The 21,451-nt window shown below is 46.0% G+C and overlaps 1 protein-coding gene across 1 annotated transcript in view; it reads right to left on the minus strand.

Annotated features, from left to right (window-relative positions):
- The window catches only part of HYDIN (HYDIN axonemal central pair apparatus protein), a 161,548-nt gene that overhangs the window by 93,984 nt on the left and 46,113 nt on the right, over window positions 1-21,451 (minus strand). Inside the window, 4 exon segments of the mRNA XM_030026239.2 lie at window positions 1,645-1,763; window positions 6,312-6,411; window positions 15,477-15,660; window positions 18,358-18,559. Coding sequence (XP_029882099.2) covers window positions 1,645-1,763; window positions 6,312-6,411; window positions 15,477-15,660; window positions 18,358-18,559 — 605 coding nt within the window.

Genomic DNA, 21,451 nt, shown 5'->3' on the forward strand with positions numbered 1-21,451 from the left:
TTGCATACAGAAAAAGACACTTCAGGTCAGCATGATAGCCAGCTTGAGAAGCAATCCCCAACTCTGCTATGGTATATAGCTCAGGTTTCTTTTATTTTTTCTTTAATCTGCTAGTTTCTTAGTCTTTGCTCAACCAGAAATGTCAAGAAAGGATGAGTAAGGTGCATAGGGGCTCTACCTATTCTTCTCAAAGAATTTATCTTTCATAAATATTCACAGCCACTATCTAAGATTTTATCATTATTAAAATAAACTGCAAATTTAGAGCCAAGCTGTATTTTGTTGAACACTCGAGAGACCTACTGCCTTGAACAAGTGACCCAGTCCCGCAGCATTTGTTGAGATTCAGCTCTTTTCAGGTCAGGCAAGAAATGCCCACACCTGCCTGTGAGTATCAGCATGCTGTCAGTCACCAACAAACCTACCCAAAGCAAAGCTGTCAAGTTTCTTATTGCTGCAGTGTGAAATCCTGCCATTTCCATGGACTTATCTACCCACTTTGGATTTCTTTTCCCTAATTTTCGTCCTTGCAAAATGTGTCAGCAAAACTGAGACAGAAGCATAGAAATGTCCCTTATTTTTTTAATTTTGCAGCTGCTGTTGAAAATATTCACGTGTTCAAACTCTGCAATGGAAACTTGAGAACTACTCTCTCCTCTTATGTGTTTTACACCTTAGTTACAAATTGCACTTTGGGATCCTATGCGGAGCTGAGGTTTACCTCCAGTCCAGCTGCTTAGTATAGCACTAACAACATCATTTACTTATTCACATTTTCTCAAGTAATGAAAATAATAAATTGATACAGAGAGAATCAATAAAGTATCAGCATTAAAAATGCATAGAGACCACAATATTTTGGTAAGAAAACACCTTAATGTGTCCTTCCCTGCCACAGTCAAGCTTTTGAAAGTGTCTGGCATGATGTATTGTCTCATTTTCTACCTCTTTTGGTTGCCCTATCTTTTTTTTTTTTTCTTTTTTTTTTCCCAGAAGACTTGACACCATTGGGGGGAGGCAAATATATAGAAAGTTCCTTTGCTTCATTTCAAGAAATGCTTTCCTCTTTATAGAGCCAGAGATGCACCAAGTCTGAGGAGTGGCAAGAGACTGGTCAGCAAGGGAGAGCGCTCCCGATTTCTTTGCAAGGGACAGCTCTAAGCCAGGAGGCTGGACACCTTTCCTCCAACTCCCAGGAATCAGTAGGATGCACTTAACTGAAAACTGTTTGCAATGGACTTGAGTTCAAACACAGTAAGTTTGTTCCAGCTGCTTTTTAACAGCCAGAGTACAAAGGTGCATTGCATCTAGGGCTGAAAAAAAAGCCTCTGAATATTTATCTTTTTGACCCAGTGTTGCTTGCATGTGTCAAGGGGAGGCGGTTTGCAGGAAGCCTTCCAGCTAATCTCAAAAGAAGGTCACCAAAAAGCAGAGATTAGGGCTTCATGAACAACATACACACCTCTCAGACCCCATCAAAAGTATCCAGATTCTATGAACCCCCACCCAGATTTGACTATTACGTCAAATATTCCCTGCTCACAACTGCCCGAGTTGCCAGAAATCATGCAGGTCTGTGAGGCTCACTGTTGCCCTGGGAGCCATCAGAATCCACCCCAAGCCCTGCAAACCCCTGCTGCTCACCTCATAGCTGTGGGTCGATCCAACAAAAACCTTCCCAATGTCCAGCTGGTCAAAGCTGAAGCGGAGCTGGGGCCCTATGCCTTCCCCTTTGATGCGCAGGGGCAGCCTGGTCTCTCGACCTGGGGAGAGATTTCCATTTCAGTACAATAATTCCCTCTTGCCCTGGATTTTCCAGGCTGACTCAATGCTAGTCCCCAACTCCAGGCTGGATGGGACCAGCTCTAGGTGCTCCAGGAGAAGATACAGGACCCTTCTCTTCCCTCAAGAGATATGCCCTGGGGCTGGTTTCTAATTTCTAACTGACCCCTTGAGTTGGTTTCTAATTTAGCAATCAGGTTGCACCCTGAAAAAGCAATGCTGAGTTTAAAACATGATCTTTGAATTTCTTCCCATGCACTTAGATGAGCTTTGAAATCCATTCCATGAAGGCACAAAGCTCACGAAACAGAACTGAAGATAAAAATCCACTGTCTATACTGATGCAACTGGGGACGACAGCACAGGAGCCGACAAGTACAAGCCCAAGCAAGGCGAAGCTGCCTGCTAATGGCGATACGCACATCCCAGGGCTGCTTAGATCAGGCAGAGCATCTCAGCCACTGCCTATGCCTAACATACAGCTCCATACCTGGGTGCTCCAGGGCTCACCTCCTGCAGCAGTACCTAAATAACACAGGGCTTTATGATCTCCAGAGAGGAGGAGCATTCCCCTATTCCCACCACGATACCAAGAGCTCAGCTTTGTAAAGACACCTTACCTGAAGCACACTGAGCAGTTATTGAAAACCAGCTTCCTCACTACTGAGATGAAGATAAGCCATAACTATACTGCTATTGCACACGTCCCTTGCTGTAAAAGTAACTGAGATCGCAAGGCTTATAGCTAAACTCTAAGATGCTAATTTTCTTCCGTAAGTCTGCTAAGATGACATAGTGCAGGATCTTTCAGCTGTTCTGAACCACTGGAGCAGCCTAAAGTGCCTGAATCCTAGCTCAAATTTTGGCTTGGGTCTCCCTGCCATCCCATTCTACTCTGCATGGAAAGCGAGTAGCACAAAAAGGAACCCCCAAATGTTGTGCATAACCTTCACTGTAGCTTTTGTGCGAAAATATTCCCCTGTCCTTCAAGCTCATTTTGTGCTATGCTCACCATTTATTAAAGATTAGGGATTGAAGGTTGCTTTTAAAAAAAGTCTTCCGCATAGTTATTCGAGAATGTCCAAAATGATTTTTTTTTTTTTGCAAAGAGCAGCCCAGGTGTGACAACTCAGTGACTAGATCACAACTTGAAAAAACCTCTCCTGGAACAGCCTTTTCAACGATTACTGACTTTTTGATCTTGCAACCACAGGATGAGGATGTTTGATAGTGTCCAAAGCCAGAAGGGAAGAGCTAGGGAGCTTTTGTTGAATTTAACATTTTTTAAGTAGATCCAGCCAAAGCCCAGCTAATAGCAGAGATAAGAGTTATGTTTCGCAGCTCAGGCATTAATTGGAGGGCTGTGTATTTCTATTTCACAGACGGCGTAAAAGAGGCAGTATTGGGTGCTCACTGTCAAAAGACTTCTCCATCTTGCATCACGTGGGGCTTAATTTTCATTAAAAACTCTAGGTCTAAGCCATGAAAGCTCTTAGGAAATGGCAAAGATTTCCAAGTGACAAGATTTTGTCCATGATCATGCTGAGACACATGTTCCGTGGCCACTGCAATCGAAAAATCAGTGCGATCAAAAAATCAGTGGCAGTTCTTCCCCTTCTGCAGTAGGTCCTCATCCTCTCCTGAAGGTCCATGGAAGCCATCCTTTCCTCTACCCCTACGTTGAACTTGAAACTTTAGGAAATCCCAGAATTTTTGCTCTTCCTCCTTCCAGGTGAACCTAAAAGTGGGATCTTCCCAAAGGAGGAGGAACAGACTAAACTACAGGCAGCATTCAGGAGAGCTGAGAAGAAAAATAAGAGAGCATGTCCTCCTCTTTGCTAGAAGCTGGGGCTTTCAGGAGCATCCAGCCTTTGCCTGACACCTGGGTACAGCTGGGCTGTGGCCCTGGGATGCTCCCATCATAACACATCCCAGAGCACACAGACCAAGAGCACGGAGGGACTACAGCCTTCTTGTCCTCAGTCCCAAATCTACGCCTGGTACTGTGGAGTGAGAATTTGGATCTCAGTAGGGATAATGCCTTGGCACATCATGCAGGGTGTACAATTTGGCATTGCTGCCTTGCTTTCAACTAAATAGGGGGGCCCAACAGCACAGGACTTTGTTGCCAAAATCCTTAACTTCTGCTGCTTTCTGACACTCAGTTTCTTGTTCACAGAATGACCCTGTGTTTTGTGACTGGTTTTGAACATGATTCTCATCTGACCACGTCAATAAACAGAGATCCACAATTTTACATGATGCAGGATGTCACAAGGTAAAGAAGTGAACATCATTTGGGGTTTTGCTTCTCCCTGCAAGAGTGACTTAGAAATGGGTTTTGGAAGAAATCAGATGTAACTCAATACATTTCCCTACGCAGAGGAAAAAAAAAAAAAAAAAAAAGAGAGAGAGAGAGAATTTTAGGTGTCTGAGCCCCCCACCATGTGCTTCCTTCCAGCACTCAAGAGCCATGGCTTTATTTGCATGAATAACTAAGTTCATTTTGAGCTTAAATATTTGCCAAGAGCAAATTTCAAACCACTTCTTAACTGCCAGTTTTGCAAGTTGCACAGTGCTGATTAGTTCTGTAAATCACCTGATCCAGAAGCATCTGCTAAGCAATTTATGGAAGCACCTGCAAAAAAAAGTGGAGGCCAGCAAAGCCCCTTTCCAGTGGGGCATGAGATCCAGCTGCACAATTCACAGTGCTGCACTGGGGCAAAGCTTCCAAATATTCCCCGCAAGGGGCACACACTGTCTGCAAATCATCCTCCAATGGGATTTGTGACTGGCATGCAAATGCACAAGGAAGACAGTCACACTTCTTAGAGGAATCCAAGAAGCAAAATTAATTGACTCCCTAGTTAAAGATCATTGGTTTTGTCTTGAAACTCTTTTTCCACCCAGGGACCTTGACTCTTGTCAGGGTGGAAACTGCCCCATACAATGGATCAGCTCTGTTTTGTAAAGGATGGGGGGTAGGTGCATTATTTAAATGACTTCCTTGAGGTCCTCTTCCAAGGAGCCAGTGGAAGAGTTAAGCTCTCCCAAGGGCACATCAGGGTCTTTCAAGAGCAGGCTCCTCTTTCTAAGTACAGATCATTTGCCCAGCTCTGTTTCCTATAACTCCCAGACCAGCTCAAGGTTGCATGCAAGTAGTTTTCCTATTTCTCTGCAATGAAGAAGCTCTCCTGGCCCATCCCCTGGAGATCCCTGCAGCAAAGTGATGGACACCCTCATCACCAGAGCAAAAAAATCCCAGAGCCAGGAGCACAGCACTGAGCAAGGAATCCCTTGGGAGCAACTTTTTAAATCAATCCTTTGCTTCCACAGCTTTAACAACTGCAGCTGGTGGGCAGGAAGACAGTTTGTTAACACAAGCCCTGGGTAATTACTGTAGGTGGCATTTGCCAAGTAAACCCTGTGCAATTACTGTATAAATAAAAAGCTGTTTCATGACATTTGTATCCGTCAGCTTGGAGCAGTAAGGAAAGCAACAAAGCAGCTGTGTTGGTGATTTCAGCACCCTCCAGAACAGGAGGCTGGCTGCTGGAGAACCATGGGCCTCACACCTCTTCCTCTCAGATGGGGAAAAACATGTTCTCTGGACGGAAATCTGACAGCTGTCTCCCACTCCTGAAAAACACCTTAAGCAGCAGCATGCAGAGACACAGAGGAAGGACAAGGTAACCCAAACCACGCAGACTGCTGGAAGCATTCCCTGCCCCATGCTAGCACAGCAAAGCCATCACCTCTGTAAGGGCAACGATGGTGTAACTCAGGTGGGTCAATGATAACTGCTTCCAGAAAAAGACTTGACAGCACTTCTGTAAGAAAGGATGAGCATAAAGCTTATCTAACAGACTGCTCCGACTCTGATTTCCAGGGAGGGTGTTCACCCTGCCTAGTACAGCAAGCCCTGTCCAACGCTACCCAGATGCACCATAAACTCAGAGTGACAAGGTGATAATTCCCACGCAGGGAGAGAAGCACGTGCTGGCCAGAGGTGGTCCTTTCGCAGCCACCCCATTCTCAGCAGGGCTCAGCCACCTAAGGTCTGGCAGCCTCTGGGTAGTGGGAAGTGATCCAGGGTCTGGGAGCACATTTGTCACTCAGCTCCTACCGCCTCGGGAGTCTGATGATGCATCCACATAATGAAGACTCATCTTGGAGGTAAATGGTCTATAGGGGCTTAGCCCTTGTTCACTAAAGCTATTCTTCTGTGTAGCTCTTTGGCCTTTACAGACCACCTTGCAGCAGAGCAAATGCTGGCAAATCCACAGCATGAAAGCTTATCCCTTCACTGCTTTGGATTGTTCTGGGATTGGTGATCCCAAGCCAGGTGCACTGAGCCCTGGCTTTGGACAGGAGACCACCTAGAAACCGCAGGGACAGTGGGTATGTGCCAGCACTGCTCTGCTGACCATTAACCCTTCCTAGCAATTACACTAGAACCAAGTGGACTGGAAGACTATTTGTGCCTCACCTTCACTGTGGGTAACAGAAGCAGAAGAAAGGAGCTGTACCTGAGATGTTACAGTAGACCATTTGTTGATAGAGTCTGGCTTCTCGGGGTTTAAAGATAACATTAATTTCAGCCGAAGAATTTGGCCAGACGTCTCCCTCCTAAAACAGAAGGAGACAGCAAACCATTTATCTTCAAACAGTACATTTTTTGTTTTCAGCCACAGCCCTATAGCCTTTATTTAGAGCATCAATGAAGAGCAAGGAGCAAGCAACACTTATCAACAAAATTTATAAGAGAGTTTGGAAGCAGCTACAAAAAACCCTTTCTAAGTCCCTTACTTTTACTGGCACCTGGGGGAGGCATTTTGTTAAATTAGGGCTATAACGATGCAACCAAGCTGGCTGGCACTCCAGCATATCAAGCACAATTTCTTCAGAGGTACCAGCCAGTCTAAGGAAAAGATACCTCTCTCCTGCAAACCTTCCCTTATATCTCTGTGTCACTATGGCTACATGAACGCTTATTACTCAGAGCAGGAGAGATTTAGCAAATCACATGGATTTTTCCATTCTTAGTTACGAAGGTGCTGCCTCTTATACCCTTCACCTGTACATACATGTAAGTATTTAATGTACTCCAGTGAGTCAGGGCGCTCAGCACCTAGCAGAACAAGCCCTCCTGCCTGGGTATCAATGAAGAACAAACTCCTTCCCGCTGATGGCTGCTTCTGCCCTGTGCCATGAGCAGTCAGCCAGCACGCAGGCTCTTCCAGCTGACAGATGATCTGAGAAAGAAGTTGAGAGTCAGATGCATCCTGTTTCTCTCTGCAAGGTGCATACATTCCTGTTTCCCTGAACACAGGCTCAAACAAGAGGAGATGGGATTTATTTACAGCTCCACACCTCTTTCAACCAACAAGCTCTTCTCCTTGTCACGCTTTTGCTCAGGGATTTAAGTCTGGACCATGTTATCAGTGTGTCTGCAACCGTCTGCTGCTTCCTCGGGGTCTTCTCCCTCCGCCTCTCTCCCAGAGTGCTGGCACTGGCATTCAGTCCGAGGGAGCCTTGTTGTGCATTCTCGGAGACAACCCTGGTTTGTAAAGGCTCTCACTCACTTCTTGCAACTGGTTTAAACAAAGGCACGACTTATATCCCCTCAACCCCTAGCATTACAAGCATCTCTTCATGCATTTGTTGTCATAAATATATGCACCTCTTACAACTGTAATAATACTCTACCAGGAATCAAAAATGTAGCTTATAGAAGGAGACAAAAAGAACAGAGTTATTTTTCTATCAGCAAAGTGAGGCTTTGATTCTGCTTGCTGCTGGTATCCTCAGTACTTTGTCCAAGAGAGTCTTGAACTGACTGGAGCCTCCAGCACTCCTGCAGCATAAATATTAAATAACTATAATACTTCCCATCAACTTAGTGCTTAGAGCTCAAAGGACAGCCCCCACAAAAATTAAAGAGCTATGACAAGGTGAGTTATTGGGCTGCAGCTGCAAATAATTCCCTAATGCACAGCCTGCTCAGAGGCAACAGAACAGAAGGAAGAACAGGTAGAGAAAACTGTTTCAAACACCAACAAACCAGTAACTGGAAAAGGGAAGTCAAAGAATAAAATCACTTGGACTCTTCTCAAAACCTAGAGCAAACACATTTGCTAGATCAAATGTACTTTATGTTTCTATCCGGCAAGCAACTGGATGAAGATGAAGCCTTAATATATGACAACACACTGGCTTGAGGAAGCAACCTGGCAACATCAGCCTGCAACCCACAGTCAACATGCTAGATATCAGATCCCTCAGGTCCCACAGGGATGCTGCATGGACTCACAAGCATCCAGAGAGTTATCTTAGATTTACAGGAATAAAAGCATTTGGGGTGGTCCAAAAAACATAAGCTGTGCTATGATGCCTGGAGCTTGCCTAAGCCGAGCCACTGAGAAGGAACACTCAGATGACAGATTTCCCTAGCTTGGCTAATTAGAGTCTAATAACTCACCAGTGCTCATCACCCAGCTGCTTGCTATGTGTTTAACAGACTGAGATCAATGGTCTCACCCTGAGCAGGCCGTCCCTGGGGAGGGGGGGATGCACTAGGCAACTGCTTGCCTTTGCTTCAAGCCCAACAGCTGTAGCTGAACACACATCTCAGCTCACCAGCATTCTGCACTCCTCTTTAAAGGGTGCTGCCCAGATCTGAGCTGCCCAGGGTACCATTTGATCCTCCAGCTGCTGTGGTCCTCTGCCCAGAGAGCTACGGACAGCCCTCGTTCAGTTCCCGCATTGTAAATGGTGCGTTGCCAGGCTTACCAGCACCATCAGCTACACAGTCACTGCTGAGGAAGGACATTAATGAAATGAGAGCAGCAGTGATGCTTGAGGTCTTCATCTTATAGAGGGGCATAAAGCAGGGGAGGAGAGCACATCCTGAGCCTTAAAACCAGAACATAGGGGTGCAGTAAAAGGAAGGGAAGTTCAGCAGTGAGTGTGAATGAAATGAGCCCAATTTCAGCATGGCCACCCAGATCACTCAAAGGGAAACTTGCCATTTGCTCTGTAGAGCCTCACGTGCCAGACAGCAAACTGGGAAGAAGATATTTGAATGAGACAGGATGGGACCAGCAAGGCTGAGGGTGAAAACCGATGCCAGGATTTGACCGTAGTTCTGCCATCAGGTTTACAAGGGCTGTGCGGAGCCGGATTACTGGGGCCAGGCAGCTTAGAGTTTGTGCTAGCTTCAGACAGATGATGCCTACCATAAACAGAACATCTGATTTGCTGGGACTGTGTTACTGCTTGCAAGACTTTGGGATATATCTGAAAAAGCAGAGTCAGATTTTCACACCGTGTCATCATTTAGCGCAACACTGGCTGCTGTAAAGCAGAGTTCATAAGAACAAGAATGAGATCTCAAAGCCAAATCACTCCTGGGAAACTCAAGAGAGCATCCCTCCTTCCACTGAGGCCAGAAAACAAACTTCTTTGAGCCTAATGCAGCAGTATCAGCCTTTCAGGTCAACTAACTAACAAAGTACTGTTTTGCTGCTGGCTTCTGCTGGATCACAAGCTGATGGTACTCACTGGTCTACTTTATGTGTCGCAACCAGATATATTGGCCCTGTGGACACTTCGGGGCAGTTCAGTTATTACTCAGCGGTTGACAGAGGCAATACATCTCCCGTTAACGGAAGCAAGTGTAATACAATTCATAAGCAAAAATGAAGCTAAGCAGGAAAAGAAGAAAATTAAAAAGAACTGTTGGCCTGATGAATATGTATCTGCTAACAACAGCGTACTTTTCTAGCTGAGTGAGTTTAGCTGACTTTGGGATTTGATGAACTCCAAGGCCAGCACATCTGTGACGGAAATATAACCGACACAGTGATCTTACCCCAGTGTTTTGAAGCACAGTAACAGCAATATATCACAGAAGCAGGGATAGGGACAGACTTGACAGGGTAGGGGACCTAGGAAGGTGGTGCAGAGCCAAAAGGCAGAGATAAGAGTGGGAGATCAGAAAAAAAGCCCATGTTTGATGCTCTTGACAGCTCTGTCTTGCTAGGAGCTGCACCCACATCACCTATCCTGCTCTGGTCACTGCCCGTTGAGCTTTGGGTGAGCAGGACTAGGATGGCAAACTTACCTGTTCCCCCACTAAGCTCTGGCAACCAAATAGATGGATACTCTGCATGCCTGAGCCCCTAACGTGACTTGCACAGCAACGATCCTGACTGCTGCGGCGAATACACCCAGGGAGACATTGCGACTACAGCAGGGAGGAGGTAATAGAAAGAGAACTTCATAAAAAAAAAACAAAAAACAGTAAATTCCACTTCCCTGTTTTACAGCATACAGAAATAGAGCACAGCAAGACTTTCCTGCACACCACAGAGCCCACCCAGGCTTCTGTCGTACTTCCAGTGCTCCTCTCAGGGCAGTGAAAACCTTCCAGGAGCTCCTCGGTGGCAGGGCAGCAGTGTTAGCCTATTTCTCTAAGGACATCCCAACATACAGAAGGAATAAGCACTGAATCTCAAAGGCCATTCAGGCTCTCAAGCGTTCAGGAGAGATCTGGGAGCATTCACACTTGTAAACTTTATATATTTAACTTGGATCACCCACAGGGAGCCTCAGGCTACAAAGCCTACATTCCCCTTGAATGCAGAAGCTGAACATCCCAGGTTCTCCACCAACCTGGAACACCTGAGTTTTGTACCAAAGGCAGGCAATGACAATAACCCTCCTCCCCAGAGTAACCTAAAAACCTTTGGTAGCCCTCACACCACACCAGTGGTGCACTAGCCCCAGGAGTGTGTGGCTACATGCTATCTCATAGTCCAGAGAGCAGCTTCTGTACATGCCCATGGCTCTCTGCAGACACAGAGCTTGATCCCAAGAGCTACCTCATGGAGCAATCCCTTCCAGTCTTTGCAGCTCTGGATTAACCTGGTTTGGGATTTAGGACAATAATGCCCACACTCCTCCTCTTCTGAGGGGAGAATTCTTCTTGTCACAAAACTGCCTTGTGCAATCAAGTCTGCTTCGATATCCTTTCTCTCTCCACCGTGGGACCTGTCCCCATGAAACCGTTGTCCCCAGCAGTCCCTACACATCTAATAGGTACCAGGTAGCTGGACCCTGGCAGAGCCAGCAGCGATACTCTGCCTCCCACTGGATGCCAGGGATTGAGCCCAGCAGGACATCTCATAGCAGCTCCTGGAGAGAAAGCCATGCCTGCCTTCATCTTTGCAGAAGATATTTGGAAACCACCTCACAAATGAAGGTAAGGCCCTGTCAGAGAGCTGGCTACCCCAGCTGGGACTCACTGTCCAAGGCTCCTTCTGCCCCTGCTTATGGGCAAGTGGGCACAGAAGGCAGGAGAGCAATATCAGGGCTTTGCAATCTGCTCCAGTTGCCTGCTGGTCTCCACGTGGGATGAAACACATTGCTCATGACACAGAAAGCCCCAGTTGTCCTGGCCTCCTGCCATTCCTGCATCACTGTTGCTGTCAGAAGGGGAACCGGGGCTGGGTCAGTGTCTGCATGGCAATTGTCTGACACTAGAATTTGATCCTGGCCCAAGATAACCCAAACCAAACATCAAAATGGTGAACTTGCATTGCACCAAAAAAATTCAGCTCCAGCAAAACCTGGGAGAACACTGCAAGTTACATCTCCAAACAGCAAGGGAGTGGAAATGAGTCCCCAGTGGGATGATTTGCTCAATACCACCAAGACCACAGTGATTGCTGCAATGTTGCTGGGATCTCCTTGTACGCTGTATAATTAACCAGTGCGGGAAGGAGCCTAGAGCTTTGGGCTGATGTCATTTCTTCTTTTACAATGTAAACAGATGAGGGTGAGGGTGCAGCACACACTCCCTGCCTTGCTGGGGATGATGTCTTGCCATGCTCCAGGAAGCCACTCAGTGAGACACCAAGATCCTGACAAGGGACATATCTCCGTACATCTGAGGTGCTGCTGGATCCCAAGGCACAGTCAGATGAGACTCCTCTAAGGCACCAGAGGAAACAAGCCTACGAACTAGCGATAAACACCATCCTTTTATATGCATCAGCACGGCTCTCTGGAACAATCCTAATGCAGCAGTATTACTGGAGCCTTGCACTCATATCCCCACTCCCAAGAAAACCTGCACCAGCAGTTAATAGACTCAAGCCTCTTGAGCTCCTGATATGAAATCACCATTCTGCAGGATTCAGTGTATTTGGACAGAAACTTTTGGCAGTATGTCCACAGATAGCTTCCTTGTATTGTCAGTGAACCTATAAGCCAGACTGTTTGACTCCAAAGCAGGGGGCAAGAAAAAATAATCAGTTACATTCTATTCTACTATTCTGTGGCTAAACCAAATTCTTTAAAGACATAACTATTCTGGGAAACTTTTGTCATGTCTCCCTTCACTACTGCTGTATGTCAGACTATAAAACTAGGAAATTGTGGGTTATTTCTCCTGGGAAATTGAAATAGGCTGATGAGGAGGTTCCTCACATTCCTGCTACCCCCCAGGGAAAAAAGAACTGCTGGTTAAAAGGATATGCTTCATTACCCACCCTTGCAGGCTACTGCTACATGTGTACTAGCCTCAGAACACCTCAGGAGCCAGCGGTCTGCCTGGACTAACATGTTCTCTATAGGATAACAGTTGAGTCAGAGCATGGAAAACTACTGCGGATGCTAACCAGGACAGAAATAAAACTATGCAGTGCTGTGAATGTGATATTGCAACACCTCCAGCTTAATGTCAGCCTCAGACAGGCTGCAACTGGCAGGTGGCATAAAATACAGATGGTGGATGTATGATGACACAGCACAAAAACTCCAGCTGTTGTACCCTGGCTTTGCCACAGCATAAAGCAACATGATACAGGAGGGAATGGCACACCATAACTTACAGCTAGAGAACTGATCTCTATGGAAAAGCCCAACCATAAATACATGCAGATCCTATTTCCCCTCCCTCAGCCCCTAAATAATGAGGGTCCACCAGCCCGCATAAGAAAAAGCTGGTCTTGAAAAGTTGGGCACCACCAACTGCTGGCCAAATCACCTACTTAATTTTGCAGAGGGGGAAGGCGATCTACGGAAAGGAAATCACTGCTCAAAGCAGACAAAAAAACCAAAGACAGAGCTAGTAACAGAAGTATCAAAATGACACCCAAAGTGCATCCTGTTAGTTCAGGGCACTTATGAGAAAGGCAGTGCCAAAGCTAACATCTGCCTCTTTCCATAAATAAAACTGAACCCACAGCAAGCTGTGGGATGGACCACAGCTCCCACTGGAGATGGTGCTTTCTGCCAAAAACTGAAGTAACCTCTCATTTGGATGGGCACCAGCATGGTTCTCCAGCTGAGGTGGAGATTTGCAGGAACAAACAACACTGTTACCTCCTGGCCCAACCTCAGGATCAACAACAGTAGCAGTTTCATAACCTGGACATCTTGAAGACCACCTCTATCGGCTCAGAGATAACACATGACACTGAGGAGTCACTACCAGGCAATGACAGGACAGTGATGACTTGTCAAGGTCAGTGCAATGGTAACAAATCCCTGTCCTCCTTTTCCTCTGGTTTCCATTTCCAAGGAGTCAGCTCCCACATGTCTGCAATGTGACTTACAGCTAAGCTCTGGTGGGGAGGATGCAGCAAAAAGCAAGGACTTTGTCCTTTGGTAGCCACCTGGGCTTCTATCACAGCTGCTTCTGCTGACGTATCACATGTATTTGCAAAAATAAATCAAATTTGAGATGCGCTCGGAAAGTCAGAGTTGCATAACAGCTTGTTTCCCACAGGCTTGGATGGCTGCTCAAAACGTTCATGGTCACATGGTAAATCCAAAATCACTGCCGCCTCTTTTTTGTTATTTTCATCAGCAAGTTAACCCTATACAGACTGAAATGACCTGCTGGAACTTCTACAGATAGCAACACCTGAAAATACTGGCAGCTTATGGTCCACTTACACAGCAAAGCTTCTGCACAAACCCTGTAAAGCCGTCCTTGTCCAGAAAGCATTTCCAAAACTACAATCCCTCCACCAGCTTCCTAACCTCTGGAAGCAATTATTTCCTGCAGTCACTCGTTGCAAGGGTTTGATTATTTCTATAGGGTGCTCCCAGACATCATGGGCAATAGGTGGGAAGAAGAGAGCAGCCACTTTTGGCCAGAAGGCCTGAGGCAGCAAGGTGCCAGCTTTGGGGGGGGCCTCTGCAGCAGATATATGTGGCAGCACAAGCTAGAAGTTACAGTGCTGTCACCAGAGAGAAGGTTGTGGAAGTCAGTGGCAGTGGAATTTTAGATTCTACATTTGATGAAGAGGAGAAAATACTTACTATCATTTAATGTAAAGACACCCATATGCCAGGGGGGAAGACAGACATGAGCAAAACTCTGAATGTGAAACTGATTGTTCCATAAATAATGGAATTAATGGAAATCAAAAGATTGATAATGCTGGACAAGACAAAAGGGGAGAGACTCATGTAGCAGCCCACTTATATTCAGCCCTACAGCAAACTATGTAACATTAACATAGACATTTAGGAAAGGTTTCCACTCAAGACTTGAGGCCAGGCTATACTTTATGTCCATACATCATTACATGGAGTACCAGGAGTCAGTACTGTGGGCAGCCAGACTTCTGGACCTCACCTTAATGCACTTCAGGAGCTCAAGAGCAGGTTAAGCTAGTTGTGGAGACAAGGTCTGACTGTAATGAAGCAGGAACCCTGGGACATGCTCCAAAACCAGCTCTGACACACCACAGGATGCTCTTAATGATCATCTGATCAGCTCCCACTCTCCACAATATTCCTACTGCTCTGACACAATGTCTTGGTCACATCATGCTGCTGTCAGCTACAGGGGTGTGAAACTGCAGTTGTGCTGACAGTAGTGGCTCTCAGCCTTATACGGGCTATAGGAATAACCAAGAAGAGAACATGATCCCCTTCCTTGAAAAAAAAAAAAAAATTCGTTTCACTTATTTTAAAAGAAAGAAGAGATTGAGATTATTCTAGGGTTTACTCCAAGATGAGAAGGGATTTTGTACTGCTCAGACAGCAGGCATTCTTCATCTCAGACCATTCAAATACTCAGAATCAGGGAGCTGGTTGATTGAAGGACATGGTGTTTTGCTTGCATAAACAGAAAAGCAAAAAGTTCTCTGTACCTATGTGCAATAGAACTCAAAAAGTCCATTTAAACCTGCCAACTTTGAGTCCAGGCTCACAGATGACACTGGAAGGGAGATTCAGATGTGCTATAAGTTGAGGTTACATGAAGGGATTTGTATTTCCGTGATTAAACTCGGGCTGAATTTGGCCTCCTTTCCACAGAGGACCATTTAATTCTTCAGGTCAATATGGCAGCTGACAGTGCTCTAATTCCCTTTGTTAATCCCCATACACTATGTGTAAGGTGTGCCCTTAAATATAATAATCAATACCTCTGAACACTGTAAGGACACTTAAGTGCCCTTAATTTATAGCCCTAGCAGCAGAGCTCAGCTTCAGGCAGGCTCTTGCTGCTTGTCAGGAGCCCGCAGTTCAGAAATGCTTTTTGCAACAAGCTCTCCCAGCCTCACTAGAAACCTGATGTTTACTCTCAGCACATCAAACCAGCTGATGCAGGGATCTGCCAAGTGACCTTATTCGAGGAAGAAGAAGGGAGGTTCTCAGCTATCACTTACCACTGGCTCAATGGTGAAAATATCATTGGAGAAAAGCATGGAGTCTCCTTGCACCTTCGCCCTTTGGTTCTGGAAGCTGCGGGAGAGAAGAGAAAGGCGTTCTCGGAGAGTGGGGTCCACTCTGCACTCCTCGAGAAAATAATCCATCTCATCCTCTTCCTGCCTCCGCAGCATGCAACACAGCCTGCAGCCACAGGGAGAGGCAAACCAAGCAGATAATGTAATAAGCAACATATTTGCAGACACTGTCATGTAAGTGCAGGGGCAGCAGAGCACTCAGGAGGAACAGCAACAGCAGCTCAGCAAGGAGCTGACCCCGAGCCACGGGGTCCCAAATGGATCAGATTATCACCTTCTTGTTCGCTGGCATGGCAGGTAGTCTTACTCCACACTTACAAGCTAAAAAGAGGTTTTTCAATGCTAGCAGCCTTCAAGAGAGCCTTCTGGCTCAAAGCCACAACTGATGGAGAATCCACCAACCACCTCAACTGGCTTTTCCTACCATAGAGCTGCTTGGGGGATGCAGATAAAGATGAAGGAGCACCCACTGCAGTGCTTCACTGGAACGGGAGAAGCAGCTGGGTTTCAGCTGCAGGTTACTAGCATCACTTTTTTTTCTTCCCTTTTGGACCTGCAGAGATAAGCAAACTGTATCTGCTCTCTGTTCCATATACTGCCTCTTTCACCAGAGGATCCCAGAGCACTTTAAAATCAAACTAACAAATTCAGGCATTGCATTACTCCAGTGAAATTAATGGTTTTATATGCATGAAAACAGAGGCCCTGAGAAGGGAAGCGATGTTGCCTCGCATTACCCAGTAAAGAAGTCAGGACCAGCATCTTTGAATCCAAACCCTTAGGTCTAGCCTTGAACCACCTTCTCCTGCTTTCTGGCCTTCTCTGCAGAGCTCTGACACAGTTAATACCTCCCTTCTTTGGTAGTTGTAGCAGAAATCATTCTAGTGTTTAAAGATCACAACCAAGAGATGAGGAAGGAGCACTGCTACAGAGCAGTTGCTTCCTAGCTGGCATATTGCTGTCCCCCCTTCACGCTCCAGTCCCCTGGCTATGAAAAACCAGCGAGTGACAACTCTGGGGGGATGAGTGGAAGGCTCTATATGTAGCAAATCGAGGCAATGTAGTATAAACAGGATAGTGATCATCGCCCAGCTAAATTCAAATACAATTAGAAAGGAAATAGGGTCACGGATGTTACTAGCTGCACACAGACAGAGCCTTGGGCAAATGCTGTCACCAGTGCCAAAAATACTTGCATTGGCTAGCTCCCCATGGGGTGCAATGGGAAATGTTTCTCCATGGCTGACCTACAATGCTGTGCCTGAGGAAGGCTTCCAGCCACTGAGATGAGCAACCCTCAACTCAACCTCCATCAACGGACAATAATTCCACCATTACATTCCAGAAAGTCTTGCAGGAGGGAGACGGAGCAAACCCGTGGATAGACCTTCTAATGATCCAGGTCTTTTTGGGTCACATCCCAGTGCAGGGTCCTGCAGTGCCTCCTCTCATGAAAAAGTACTCTCTGCTCTGAGATCTCAAAAGCTTCTCTGACAGCAGGACAGTGGCCTTGGAGCTATAACCATCCCTAAGATTGCAAGTAAGGCAGAACAAAATATCCTGGTCAGAGTCTAGGACACAAACAGGCATGAGATCAAATGTAATTGGAAAAAAAAAATCAGGCTGAAATTAACTGTGAGGAAACCTGGTTGCTTCTGAGGGGAAAGAGGATGACTCAAGGTCCATTCCCAGACAGACAGGTAGAAAGAGACAGTAAAGGAATGGTCCAGGGAAGTACTAAGGTCATGAGATTTTCTTTTAACACACTGAGCTTGCATGGAAGTCACACACTGTGTAATTAAAAATAGAGAACAGTGGAAAACTAGTTTTGGCCTTCAAGGCATTTCTGACCTAATTACGTTGAACTTTATCTGCTCAGAAGCCCTTAAAAAGTGCTCCAGTTTGAGGCAGTTTCCTGATCAGCTATCGGTTCAGACTAACTCCTATACACCTACAACCCTCCAAGTCTGAAAAGTCACACAAGCATCCCCCTAAATCACCTTAAGTGAAATTTCCAATTCATCGCCCTGGGCTCTAAGTGTTTCTCTGCTGCCCGAAGTGGGAATTTCAAAGCTTCACCAAAGACACCCTTTGAAGAACCTGCCCCATCTCTTACCACCATGAAAACACAGGTTGCTGAAGCCCAAACGCACTTCCAAGTCCTGTGCTGCCCTACCTTCCCTGCAGAACCCTCCACCTCCAAACTCTTCCCAGTCTCTAAAGAAGGGTAGAAATACCTTGTGCTGGAAACTGGGACAGCGCAAGGCAATTCACCATCCTACAGCAAGTTGGCCTCAACTTTCAGGGCCAATGAAGCACTTTACCCTGCACATTACTGGAAAAGAAGCCTGCCATCTTATCAAAGCTGGAGTGGAAGAAACTGCAGTGAATATCATAATAGTTATGCTACCTGCAGCTATGTTAAGTGCTACTACTCAGTGCAGTCCCAGTTAACGAGTGCTGACGCCTTCCTCAGCCTCATGGACCCTCTGTAGCCCAGGGATCTCTGGACCTCAGTGGTTTGTGGCTCCCACAAATGCAAATTTTCTCTCTGAGGAAATCCAGTCATTGCACTCAACCTTTCCTCCCCAAAACATCATCCTCAGCTGGAATGGATGGAGATGGATGGAACTGGAATGGGAAGTGCTGAGCTCCATTACTCTGAAGCCCAGGGACACATACCCTGATGCCGTGGATAGTTTACTTGTCCTAAACCATTCAAAAGCACCAATACCCCTTGAGACCATACGATAGTTTTACCCTTGGGCAGTGTATCTTGCTGAAATGAATCTTTCAAACAAACCTCAGCTTCTGCTGATCCTCTTCTTCCTGAGTAACAAAAGCCTTCCACTGGAAGTGGGCTATGATTTCACTCCGATTGTGGATGACCACAGATCTGTGGTTTGACAGCGTGAGGTAAGTCTTCTCAACTGTCAAGGAGTTCCTGTCTAGCCTGACGTTGACATCTACAGCTGCTCCATAAAGGCTTGTGTGAATATCTTCACCTGGAACAAAGCAAAGGGGAGTCTTTGCTCATCTCACTTGTTGATGGAAGTACAAGGAACAGAGCAAACCACAGGTAACAGAAGAAAGTGTTACAGCTTTTAGCTGTATTAGCAGTTCCACAGATTAGTACATTTATCTCAGCCTGATAGCTGCATGTGTACAGCATGAGGATGTCCTGGACACCACATTAAGCACCTTATTTCTGGGTACGTTTGTAGAGATTTATCCCCAAGATGACAGTATTTACAGGGAGATTTTTCCAATGTGCCCAGGTGGCCTTCGGGTTGCTATTCCACTCAGGTCACAGGGATTTCTGCATCAAAGTCATTCAGGTGACTCAGGAGTACCCGCCTCAGCCACAGCTTGCCCAGGATCTCCTGCAGGCACACCACCAGTGTTGTCTCTCTCCTCATCCCTCGTTCCTGACAAGTAAAGATACCTGGGGGCATGCAGGCAGAAAAGGGAGGTTCAGAGGAACAAGTGAAGTAACAGCCCACAGCAGGATGGGACACAGAAGAGAACTTCACTGTGTTGTAGAAGCAGTGCCCTCACTTGCTGTGGGTTTGTGAAGATATGTCAAAATGAGACTGGTGGGGCACAGCCCATGCCAACCTGCCCATTACAGTCCTGCATTTCTGCAGCCTGGTTCCTGTTGCTTATGCCCAAGTCTGCAAGTCCACACTGAGTACTCTCAAGCTATTCAATGACCAGAGCAAGGACATCTTTGCTTTCCACCTCAGACCGAGCTGAAGAGGAGAGAGCCCCTGGCTGTGCACATCAACTGATTAATGACTGGAGTCTTGCTGGAGTACCTGCCAGCATTTCACCCTGCAGAACAGACTCCCACCAAAGGCTCCCTCATTTACAGGGCTTTCAAACCTTCATTCCTCCCAACCAAGTAACTCCTGGGAGTCAACTGAGCTCAAATTTTAGTACCAATTCCACCAGAGCCAGCCCCAACTGACACGTGCAGCAACCTGGCCATATCCTGGAGAGCATCCCTCTGCAAAGGCAGAGCCTTCTCCTCACTGCACAGCTTACAGCAAGGCAGTCAGTGGCTGGACCTGTCTTTAAAAGGCTACCATGCAACAACACAAGGAGAGAGCTGGATGGACTCCTTAAATCTTAAGCCAGACACAACATGGCAGAATCACATTCGTTCTGGGAAAAAGAGAGCCCCCCCTCTTTTGGGCTTATCCTTAAAATAGTAGATCTCTACAGTCATTCATTCATCTTCACACGTGGAGAGTTCAGCCTTCATGCCTGTATAACCTCAATTTCTCTACTCTTAAGGGAGTCCGGAGTGGTAGGGATTTGTGGCCAGACATGAGTTGCATTGCAAGAAAAACAGCAATGTTTCCAACGACTGGACAATCTGCTTTCTATAATGGACAACTTAACATACAAAAATAACAGAAGTTCAGAAGAGTTAGCCGTGGGTAAGCTTTATAAACATTGCCTTTCCCCTCCAGTGAATCCTCAGCATGCATTGGCAAACAGAGGAACCGGGACCCAAGAAATGGGAGACGTGCACAGCTCAGGTTCATGGAAACACGAGCTAATGCTCTACAACAATCAAGACAACAAACTACTACAAAATAAACACAATGAAAACTATCATCATCTGTCTAAACCCACGGCCATGTGGGTCTTGAAATACTGGGTATAGTTCTGATCTCAAAAACCAAGCTGAAGCATTTGAAATTAGAGATGGGCAGAAAGAATGATTAAAAGTATGAAGCAGCTTTTATATGAAGACTGAATAGGATTCCTCAACCTAGAAATCATACGGGAGATAGATAGGAGAGGTTTGTGAAAGCATGAATGGCCTGGGAAATGTGACTAAGGAAAAATTCATCATGAGTTGTCATAAAACAGGAACCTGACAGCCTGAAATAATGTTAATAATCAGATATTACACAAAAGTAGTAGTACTTTTCCAGGGAATATTCCTTCCTCTGGAACATACCACCGTAGGAAGCTGTTGAGGCTAACAGCTCTAAATCCAGAGAGCAACTGGACAAATTCTTGGAAGAGAAAACCATCAGAAGCTATTAAACAAAGATGAGAATAAAGCCTCCAGCTCAGAAAAATGCTAACGAGAGAGAGCCCACAAGGGAGAAAGCATATGCACTGCCTGTTTCTACACGCTTTGCTGAACATCCCCTATTGCTGCTCTCCTGGAGAGGAGCTGGGAACACAGCCACCCTTACACTCCTGGCTGCAGGCACCGAGGACTCTTTTGAAGGCTGGAGGGTTTACCAGAGCACCTTCTACCACAAAGAAAAGTATTTGGCATCGTGCTGAATATATAAACCCACAAATCGCTCAGTACAGTAGAGCGTGCACAGCTGCCAGTGAGTCAGGAGGAAGTCAGAGATCTGTCTGCCAGGCAGATGAAAAGATACAGAGCGGAGCTGTCAGGGGTGGCCAAGGGTGGCTGCAGACTTCATGTCTTGGGTGCCAAATTAGATGTGACATTTCATTTAAGACTCTTGGTTGTTTAATATATAAGTTTAAAAAAAAAAAAAAAATACCTGTACTGTAACAGCAATGTAGCACTAGGTATTTCACTTGACAGGGTAATGTCCATGGTGCATAGTTTGGGATGCTTTGCTGCCATGAAAGCACATTTACTGAATCCAGATATATCTGCCCTATCATTATTTACACAACACAATCTTATTACAGGCTGTCAATTCTCTCATTCTTACATGCTTTTGAAACATTTCCTACAGACGGTAGGACACAACTCTCACTCTGCAACCTGAACAAAGTAATGCTTGAACTTGAAATGAAAAGCTAGACTTTTTATACAGCAGTAAAGCAGATGCTTTGGGTTGTGCACTCATGAACAATGCTCTTTGACACAGCAGAAACACCACTGTGTT

The sequence above is a fragment of the Aquila chrysaetos genome, chromosome 9, assembly GCF_900496995.4.
Source record: "Aquila chrysaetos chrysaetos chromosome 9, bAquChr1.4, whole genome shotgun sequence".
NCBI lineage: Eukaryota > Metazoa > Chordata > Aves > Accipitriformes > Accipitridae > Aquila > Aquila chrysaetos.